We start from the raw sequence: 10,708 nt of genomic DNA, 5'->3' as shown, positions 1-10,708 counted from the left end.
TTTTTTTTTTTTTTTTTTTTTTTTTTTTTTTTTTTGTCTTTTGTCTTTTTTTTCCGTGTCCAGCAACGGATCGCAACCCTCAGTGTTGCCCCCGTACCGGACCGGGGACCGGCAACGGGATCGCAAGCCTCGGTGTTGCTCCCGCGCCTCGCTCAGCCAGTGAGCAGGAGCCGGTCTGTATGTGGGATCCGAACCCTCGGACAGGAGCGCCGCCGCGCTTCCCAAGCGGCGCACTATCCAGTGCGCCACCGGGCCGGCCCAAAGTGTTTACTTTCGAGTCAGTCTTATTATGACTCTGATTCTTTTTTCAATAATAGTTTTTTTTCTATCCTGAGTAATGTGCAAATTATTTTTAAAAAGATAATCTCTCAGGTTTCTAGCATTATACTAAATTATTTTTTTATACTGTTACTTAAACATTTGTATGTTTAAAGCTCTTATGTAATATAAAGCAAAAATAAGTTTATAAATTAAATACGAACAGAAAAATACTTAAAAATAACAGCAACAACATAATGTGATGAATGATGTTGTTTTGCTAAAACTAAACTCCTATAATGTGAATATGGCATTAATGTGCTATGGCACAGTTTTTTTGTTTTTTTGTTTTTTATGGCAGGTATTATATTCCTCCACCATTTCCACTCTCCAAAAAAAATAAATAAATAAAAAATGAACAGCATCATGGAATTTGGGAACTCTGTTACTTATGGAACAACTGAAGGACCATCCATTTGTCCACTAGATTGCAAATTCCATGCAGGCAGAACTATGTGTGTCTTATTTTCCAGTATTTACTCCATGACACAAAACGTTTATGCAATAAATGTTTTCTGAATGAAAAGTGGAGAAATGTAATTCTGAACTCAATATATGTATATGCCATATGCATACTTGAACATACCTTCATTCCTTAAATATTATCAAATATGTTGATTTGTTGGGTTTTTTTTTAAATCTATATTCCAGACTCAAGAGACTAAGTATTCTTTTCTTTCAAGAACCACTGACCCATACAGGGAGGAAAAACTGAGTAAACTATGTAACTTTGTTTCTGAAAATGGGTTTCTTCCATCCTATAAACAACCAAATAATGTACAAGGTTCCATTTAATAAATAAAGCATATTAAAATACATTTTAACCAAAGGAGAAAGGAAGAGCAGCAAAGAAAGGTATAAAATGTGAGGAGGAAGCAATAGGAAAAGAGGCGGTGGTAGAAAGAAAAAGGGAAAGACAAATGAGATTCTACATACTGTCCTTTTTAAAAACCTCAGTAATTCCAAAATGACTCGGAATTTATTTGCCAAAGAAATTTAGACAAGTTACTCCTTAAACAAGTAACTCACAAAAGTGATATCTAAGTACCTGGCATTTCTTAAGCTCCCTCCTGAGCTGGAGAAGTCTAATACGCTGTTCTCCTTCTTCCAGGTTTCCGGTTTCTTGGTTTTCTCGGAAAGAGGTAAGGACAGGCTTCCCGACCTCCCGGGTCATCTTAAGCCACTCCTGCAGTTTGTGTTGCTGATTTTGGTTTAGTCTGACAGCACCTTTTAAGTCAACCAGGAAGTTAAAGACTTCTTCTATACAATTTTGGTAACCCAGACATTCTTCTTGTAGCTCAGCTACTCGCTCCTCAAGAGAATGGATCCTATTTTTATCAGGAGTCCCCTCTCGATGGATCTCGCTAGTTTGGCTGATACTAGTCTGCTGGCTTTGTAAAGCTTTTCGAAGCAACTTAATCTCAAATTCCATTTCGTCCATACGGTCTGACTCGGGGCTGAAGTTTACGGTAGGTTTGTTTCTAATGTTCCGTGCTCTGCTGGCATATTTGAGAGCATTTAAGGACTCATCAAAATCTGAGGAAGATGGGCTGACACATGTGATCATGACAGTCTTGGCACTGCCTCCCAGGGAATCTTTCAGAAGCCGGGTGATTTTAGCATCCCTGTACGGAATATGTGAACTCTTCCTGCGTCGGTCCCCAAGAGCACTTATAACATTTCCTAAAGCTAGCAACCCACTGTTGATTTGAATGGACTCTTTGAACCGTTCACCAGTATTCCCTGTTTTGGTTACTCTTTTTAATCCAGCCAAATCCACGAAGTGGAACTTTGAGACGATATGGCAATGGGAATACCATGATGCATCTTTAGCTGCCTCCATATTTTTCTTAACTTGGCGAATGCTGATTGTAAAAATTGCATGTGATCTACTGGAGTGCTCATTCATTTGGGTGGTACCTGTATGTCTCGCTGCATTCCCCATCTCCAGAAGGCTCATCACTTCATCTGCATTCTCCACATGGCATTCCTTGGCTCCAACAATCACTTAAAATAGCAATAGCAAGATTTTAACCAAAGTTTTCATCAAAATCCAGTATAGTTAAATTAACCACACAACAGTATCCATTTGCTAAATAGCCAGCCAACATAGCCCCTTTAAAAAAAAATCAACAGCATTTCAAACAATAGTACCATAGACAACATCATTAAATAATTTTAGATAATCTTCCAAAGGACCTGTTTTAACAGAAAGAACTCATTTTGATGTTTAAATTCTAAAAGGTGTCATACTTTTTAAAAAATCAATTTTCTTTGGAGTTACACATCACACTCAATTCTTTAAAATGACTGACAAAAAAACCCTCTTTATTCTAATATTTTGATTTATTCAGTCTAGTAGATTAATAAAAGATAATAGATTATATAATTCAACAGAGTTAATCAGTTGTAGATCAATTAAAAGAAATTAGTTTCTTTTCAGTTTCATTAATATTCAAGCCATCTTTAGCTTTAAGGATTTTTGGTATTATGGAATCATAATCAATAATAAATGAAAAATCCAGTTTGAAAATGGATATGCCCTACATAATTGAGTACAAAATAAACAGATGAGATAGCAATTCAAAAAAAGCAAAAAAGTTTCTATCTCAGTGGTGGAATAAGGACCAAAAATAATCTAAGCTTACTACCTGCATTCTTAGCACTGTGGTTCTCAAACGTAGCTGCAAATCACCTGGTAGCTTATAAAAAAGAAAGTAGCGATGACCAGGCTCCACCCCAGACCAATTAAATCAGAACCACTGAGAAGCTTTTTTAAAAGCTCCCTAGGTGATGCTAATTGTGCAGCAGCCAAGGTGAACACTGCTTCACATAGAGGTACTACAGAAAAAAGTCAAACAAATGCACTTTGATTATGAGTGGGACATTATACAAGACACATGACAGTTTGTCTTAAGATAATTTGTTACATCCTTCCAAAATGTTTTGCAGGATTTATATTAGCTATGGAATATTTGGATCATTATCGGGAGTGGTAGCGTATACTTCTATACTGTTTGATGTTTTATGATAAATGTAGGAGTTTTCGTAACTTTTTGATAAAAGATAAAAACATTCAATAATTACATTCCATAAGATACAGAAGCCCAAAACAAAGATGAACTGTTCAATAATTATGTAACAATACTATAAAGTACCATGTATACTTTCTTCCTAAAAAATAAAACAAAAAACAATTTCTTCAAACATCCAGGAATGCCAAGGCTACTAGGACATTGCCATGGAGGCAAGATTTACTGCTCCCTGCAGGCTTCCACTTGAATGACAACAGACATCTTACTTTCCTAACTGCTAGAAATGCCCCCTACGGAGTCAGTCACTCCTCTGGCACGATTCTTTACCTCTAGGAAGGTTCGACTAAATGTGTTTTCTAGGAGAGGAAGATATCCAAGAACAGTCCAAGAACAATGTTAATAATAATAGGGAAATCCTGAAAACAGCTTAAACGTCCAATAATGGACTATTAGTTAAATAAATTGTTATAATACATTCATGAGAAAAATTACCACGACCACAAAGAGTCATAAATATATAATATATTAAGTGAAATAATATAAATATTAAGTGAAAAAATGAAGTGCAAAACTATATGTGGGTTGCATGTATATTTTTTAAAAAATAATTATATGTGTACAGAAAAAGAAATCTGGAAGGAAACACACCAAAAAGAGAAGTTGCTATTTCTAGAATCCAGGATTAAAGACGATCTTTAATTTTCTTCCCTATTATTTTTCTGTTTTCAAATGTTCTATAAAGAAAACATTACCTTTTAAGAAGAAAAGCATTATTCTTTAAAATACTTGCATTTTGACCCTCCCATACTACTCTCATTCCCAAACACATAGGTATTAATTGAGATTAACAGGTTGCTAGCACAGAAAATCAGAGAAGTCAACCTGTTTGTTGAGAAGCACACCAAACAGGTAAATAAATGTCAATATGGATAAGAAAACCATAAACTCTCTAAAAGAGAGGGAGAAGAAGAAATAGGAGTGCTGGGACAAAAATCAAAGATGAAGAAAGGAAAGTGCTGGGTCGAGCTGGATGAACACCTAAGAGAAAAAGCTATCCCCATGCCGGTACCTCTGGGAGAAAAAAAAACATACAAAAACAAACTTAGCCTGTATCACGAGAAGAAGAAATAGGAGTGCTGGGACAAAAATCAAAGATGAAGAAAGGAAAGTGCTGGGTCAAGCTGGATGAACACCTAAGAGAAAAAGCTATCCCCATGCCGGTAGCTCTGGGAGAAAAAAAAACATACAAAAACAAACTTAGCCTGTATCAGAGTCTCACTTAAGGTCAATCCAGAGGGGAGCAATTACAGGAAACAAACATCTTGAATTACAAATTAGTAACTTTACCTTGCCTGAACTTCTGCTTTTTCACCTGAGTGATTTCACTGATAATCAACAAGCTGTTTGATTTTAAAGTAAAAACAAATTCGTTTTGCTTGTATGTCTTTCTTTTAAAGATTCTTTGTACTACATCCAGAAACTGAATTCAATGATCTCTGTTTGCTAATGAAGGCTATCAATAAAGTAAGCTACTTTACCTGTGTTTCCTTTTTCATCTTCTCGAATATGAAGATCCTTCATGGATGTCTCCAATTCTAAAAGATCTCTTAGATCTTCCTTGTATACTTCTATATAAGACACTTTAATACTAAAGTCAATGCTAGGATTTTCACTGATGTTTTGAAATATTTCTTGAATGGCTCGAGGAATAATACCCTTTTGACCCTCCACAACTGAAGCTGAAAATTTAGAAAAGAAAACAGATCTAGAACTTTAAATATCAGAAAAACTATAACTCAAAATTAACAGTTAAATTTATTTTCTTATATTTCTCTATATTATAAATTTTTAAAAACCACAACTATAAAATTCATAGGTAAAAGTTTTCACTTGCATCCCTTACTCAGAATTCACAGGCAGTCATTCAACAAATATTTATTTGGTACCTACCATGTGCCGGGCACTATTCTAGGACCCTGGGAACCATCAGTGAACAAGACGGGGGGTGGGGGTGGGGGAAATCCTAGCCCTTGTGGGATTCTACTGAGGAGAGAAAGACAACAGCAAAAAAGAATAACTGATAACTGAATCACATGGTATATTAAAAGGAGGTAAGTGTCCCTAGAGAAAAAAATAGAGCAAGGTTACGGGAACTGGAAATGTGACTATATAGTGGGTGGGAGGTGCTTGCAACTTTAAATAAGAGGGTCCTGATGGGCACCATTGAGAAACTGACATTTCAGCAAAGACTTTAAAGAGGTGGCAGGGGGTCCATGTGGGTTTCTAAGGAAAGAGCATCCCAGGCAGAGGGAACAGCCAGTGTGAAGGCACTAAACCGGTATAATCCATAAACAAGGAGGCCAGCGTGGCAGGAGATGAGGTTGTGAGGTGACAGAAGAGAGATCATGTGGGCCCTTGTAGACCACTGTACACTTTGGATTTTATTGAGTGAGATGACAGCCATTGGAGTAGAGTAATAACTCACTCTTACCTAGGGTTTTAAAAGACCGCTCTGGCTGTTGTGTTCTGCAGGAGTGGAAGTGGGTAGCCCACTTAGGAGGACACTGCAGTAATCCACCGAGATTTGAGCAAAGACTTTAAAGAGGTGGCAGGGGGTCCATGTGGGTTTCTAAGGAAAGAGCATCCCAGGCAGAGGGAACAGCCAGTGTGAAGGCACTAAACTGGTATAATCCATAAACAAGGAGGCCAGCGTGGCAGGAGATGAGGTTGTGAGGTGACAGAAGAGAGATCATGTGGGCCCTTGTAAACCACTGTACACTTTGGATTTTATTGAGTGAGATGACAGCCATTGGAGTAGAGTAATAACTCACTCTTACCTGGGATTTTAAAAGACCGCTCTGGCTGTTGTGTTCTGCAGGAGTGGAAGTGGGCAGCCCCCTTAGGAGGACACTGCAGTAATCCGTGAGTCAGGGGGTGAGGGGATAGACAGGATGGTGGTTCATATCAGGATGGTAGCTGGATTCTGGATTTATGTTCAAGGCAGAGCCATTAAGATTCCCTGACAGACCATTTAGACTTCCAGGATATGGAACCTGAGAGAAAGCAATGAGTGAAGGATGACTCCAAGGTTTTGTCTTGGGCCATTAGAGCTGCCATCAACTGATCTGGGGAAGAGTGGGTGTTGAATTGGCTTGAGAGGGAAATAGCAGTTCAGCGTTTGACCAATTAAGTTTGAGATGTCTATTAGGTTTCACTTGGGAAGGTTGAATAGACAGTGGATCTATGATTCCAGAGTTCAAGACAGTAGTCTGAACTGGAAGTAAAAAATTGAAAGTCAGCTACATATAGATGGTATTTGATGTCATGAGGCTGGATGAGATCAAAAAATGAAAAAGGAGAGAAGAGCACCAAAGAGTGAGCCCTGACGCACTTCATTTATTGGTTCATTTTTAAGGAACCAGCAAGAAAGCCTGAGGAGCAAACAGTTAAGTAGAAGNAGGACTTTATGGTGAGTGGTAACTCTCCACAGCAATGGAGGGTCTCAGATGGTGAAAATGCTTGGACAGAACCTCCTTTAAGTTTCTTCCAGCCTCTCTTCTTGTTCCAACTGGATTTCATCAAGTTTGGTGATGTGAAAGCCTAATGTGGCATGTTGCTCTAGTTCTCCAGCATCACTTTCCTGTACAGCTTTCTCTGAAACATCTTTTAATCGTGGCTGATGTTCTGGGGTCTCACACACACTCGGGCCTTCCTTTGCCCACTCTCACATATTTGACTGGGCTCGCAGTTTCCTCCTCACTTTCTGAGTTTGGTTTGGTCCCAGATGCTCAAATTCAGTTTGCTCTCCCGGCTCCCCGACACGGCCCGCCGCTGCCTGCCTCATAAAGCGTCTGCGCGCTCCCAGCGTGAAGCTGAAGTGGAATTCCACGCAGCCTACCCGGCACAGTTAGTCCAGTCACTGTTGCCCGTCCCCGCCTCAGGACCTAGAGGACGCAGCCCATTTGGGTCGGGCCCATCCCGTCCCTTATTGGTTCATTTTTAAGGAACCAGCAAGAAAGCCTGAGGAGCAAACAGTTAAGTAGAAGGAAAACTAAGAATGTGGTAGCCTGAAAACCAAGTGGAGAATGTATACCAAATCTGTTGATAGGTCCAGTAAGAAGAGAAATAAAAACTGACCATTGGATTTAGCAAAGTGAAGGTCATTTACGATTATCATGACAAGTGCAGTTTCAGTGGCAGTGGAGGTGAAAGGTGAATGCAGTGGACTGAAGAAAGAATGGGGGGAGGAAAAGTGGTCACAGTGAGTCACAGAGGACACCTTCAAGGTTCTGCTGCAAACAGAAGAGAAATGAGACAGCAGATGCAGGGAAGGTGGTTTAAAAACAAAGGGCTATTAATAGTTTCAAGATATGGTAAGAGCTGATATATCCAGCATTCTCTCAACTATTAATACTACTGAGACAAAAATACTATTAAAAAGCTCATCATTGGGGCTGGCCTGTTAGCTCAGTTGGTTAGAGAGGGGTGTTATCCTGGGTTTGGATCCCTGTACCAGTGAGCCACCAAAAAAATCCAAACCGAAAACCAAAAAGTACGTTATTGTACTTGATGATAAATTTTGCACACAATGATCTAATCACTTTATAATTATTCAGTGTTTAAAATACAATGTGGGCAAAGCTTTAAAATTTGATAACACCGAGTCTTCTCAAGGATATGAAAAAACTGGTCCTCCAATATACCATGAGAAGATAAACTGGTCCAGCCTTTTTGGAGAATAATTAGTATCAAAAATTTAAATGTGATCACTCTTTAGCTCAGATAAAGTCCTAAAGAAATACATGTGCACATATCTAAAGATGTCATATAAATATCAGTAAAGTTTGCTTGTAATTGTGAAAAATTCCAGAGAACCTAATAAATCCATTTGTAGGAGAATGGCTAGTTAACAATGGTACACCATGCAACCACTGTTAAACAGATGTCCAAGATCTATGAGGTTAAAAAAAAATAACTGCAGAGCAAATCTTATCCGGGTAAAAGAAAATATGCATACCTATACAAAGAATACTTTTGAAAAAATACACAAAAAAACTTAATGGTAGTTGCCTCTGGGGAGTTAGAATAGGGAGAGAAAAGAAAGGAAAACTTTACATTTTATCTTATAGCTCTAAATATTTGAATTTTTACCATTAGAAATAATTTTAAGTATACAGTTTAAAAATAAATTGAAAGTTTAAATATAGTTTAAAATCAACTAAAGAAATATACTGTAAAGAACTGGAATGGGCTGGCCGATTAGCTCAGCTGGTCGGAGTGCAGCATTATAACACCAAGGTCAAGGGTTCGAATTCCCATACCAGCCAGACACCAAAAAAAAAAAAAAAGAACTGGAAGAAACATAAAACAAAGAAGCTTACAACCAAATGACAAGACAACCCAATAAACTAAATGATATTTATGTAAGTTTAAGACAAAAAGATATAGTAAGAAAATGTATCGACACACACATGCACGCATGCATGCGCGCACCTACACACACATGAAGAAAATATGTTACTGAAAGTCCCTTGAACACAACAGGCATAAGTGGCACCAGTGAAGTTCAAAGCTGGTAGGTATAGTAGAAATGTCCACTTTAATATAAAAGATAAGACTATATGGGGTGGCATTTTATGTCTTGAATAGGTCATGCTGTCTTATAAATACTTTACCTTTCCCAACTCACCAATTCACTGTTCATTAAATACTAGATCCAAGGAGGTGGCCCTTGGCTCATAAAAAAATCCTTCTACACAAGGGCTGCCTCTGCCCAAAACCACTCCATCCCGGGGTATTCACTAGAGTCCCCACTACTACTGGCAGCCACTGTAAATAAAAATGTTGGAGCTTTAAGACAACATGTAATTTCTGAAGTAGAAAATACTGTTTTTAAAAAAATCAGGAGCACCGGGGCTGGTGGGTTAGCTCAGTTGGTTAGAGCACAGTGTCTGTAACACCAGGGTTAAGGGTTTGGATCCCTTACCCACCAGCTGCCCAAAACAAAAACAAAAAACAAAACAAAACAAAACAAAAGCAGGAACACTAAGGTCAAGGGTTCAGATCCCCATACTGGCCAGTTGCAAAAAAAAAGAAAGAAACTGACAACTGACCCCAGATAAGACCAATTTATTTGACAGTCCTTTGTACTAAACTGTCTTTCTCTTTAGATCATTTATTGTGGGCTGGGTGGAATCCTAATCACTGGACCATAATTCATTAATGTTATCAAGAATTCTTTTTTTTAAAACAACGTCCTTGGGGCCGGCCCGGTGGCGCACTCAGTAGAGTGCGGCGCTTGGGAGCGCAGCGGTGCTGCTGCCAAGGGTTTGGATCCCATATAGAGACCGGTCTGCTCACTGGTTGAGTGTGGTGCGGACGCGACACCGAGGGTTGTGATCCTGTTACCAGTCAAGAAAAAAGACAAAAAAAAAAAAAAAAAGTCCTTGTATCATATTTTTTCACTTAGCCAAGAGCATCTGTTCTGAGATTTCTGGGTGGGGTGGAAAGGTGCAGGGAGTTTGAGGGTAGAAAGGGGTAACAAAGGGCAAGGAAGCCAGCAGAGTCTGATGGACACAGAGGATATGTGCAGAAGTACAGAAAGGTCAGTTCTGCCTAGGCCTAGACCTCAGTCCAGGAATGAGGAAGGGAACATCTCGACACCTGTTTTCCTCCATCATTACCTAAGCCTACAGCTTCCACAACCCAGAACAGACCAGTACAATAACATTATGCGTGAACATTTATTTATGCCCCACCTTGTTTCAAAAAGGAGTTAAAGCAGCTTAACAAAAGTGCATATGAAGGACTCAAGCAGATACTTCTACACCAATGTTCAGTGCAGCATTATTCACATGAGCCAAAAGGGGGAAACAAATCAAGTGTCCACCAACAGAGGAGTGGATAAATAAACTATGGTATACATACAATGAAGTATTATGCACTCATAAAAAGGAATGAAGTTCTGATACATGCTAAGTGAGAGAAGCCAGACAGTATTGTACGATTCCACTTCTATGAAATATCTATAACAGGAAAATTCATAGAGACAGGAAGTAAATTAGAGGTTACCACAGGATGTGGGAGAGTGAGTGTGAAGGAGAGTTACTGCTTAATGAGCATACAGCTTCTGTTTGGGATGATGAAAAAAATTGGAAAAAGTGATGACTGCATTAACATACTGTATTTGACACTGCAGAACTGTAAACTTAAAAGTAGTTCAATGGTAAATGTTATGTATATTTTTATATATTTTACTACAATTTTAAAAGTAGTAAAAAAAGTTGTGCTCACTGCGGCAGCACATATACTAAAAGTAGTAAAAAAAAGTGTAAGAAATAAAATTTAACATAAGT

At 38.5% G+C, this 10,708-nt stretch overlaps 1 protein-coding gene across 1 annotated transcript in view; it reads right to left on the bottom strand.

Moving 5' to 3' along the window:
• Window positions 1–5,092, bottom strand: part of LOC103581474 (kinesin-like protein KIF27) — a gene marked incomplete at both ends in the record, with an annotated part of 28,804 nt that extends 23,712 nt beyond the window's left edge. Inside the window, 2 exons of the mRNA XM_008563296.1 lie at window positions 1,367–2,325; window positions 4,892–5,092. Coding sequence (XP_008561518.1) covers window positions 1,367–2,325; window positions 4,892–5,092 — 1,160 coding nt within the window. The remainder of the gene's footprint in view (window positions 1–1,366; window positions 2,326–4,891) is intronic.
• Window positions 5,093–10,708: the final 5,616 nt, after the last annotated feature.

Source organism: Galeopterus variegatus, unplaced genomic scaffold (genome assembly GCF_000696425.1).
Source record: "Galeopterus variegatus unplaced genomic scaffold, G_variegatus-3.0.2 Scaffold13129, whole genome shotgun sequence".
NCBI classification, from domain to species: domain Eukaryota; kingdom Metazoa; phylum Chordata; class Mammalia; order Dermoptera; family Cynocephalidae; genus Galeopterus; species Galeopterus variegatus.
Note: the sequence above shows the minus strand (reverse complement) of the source record. Positions and strands in the feature narration are given on the sequence as shown.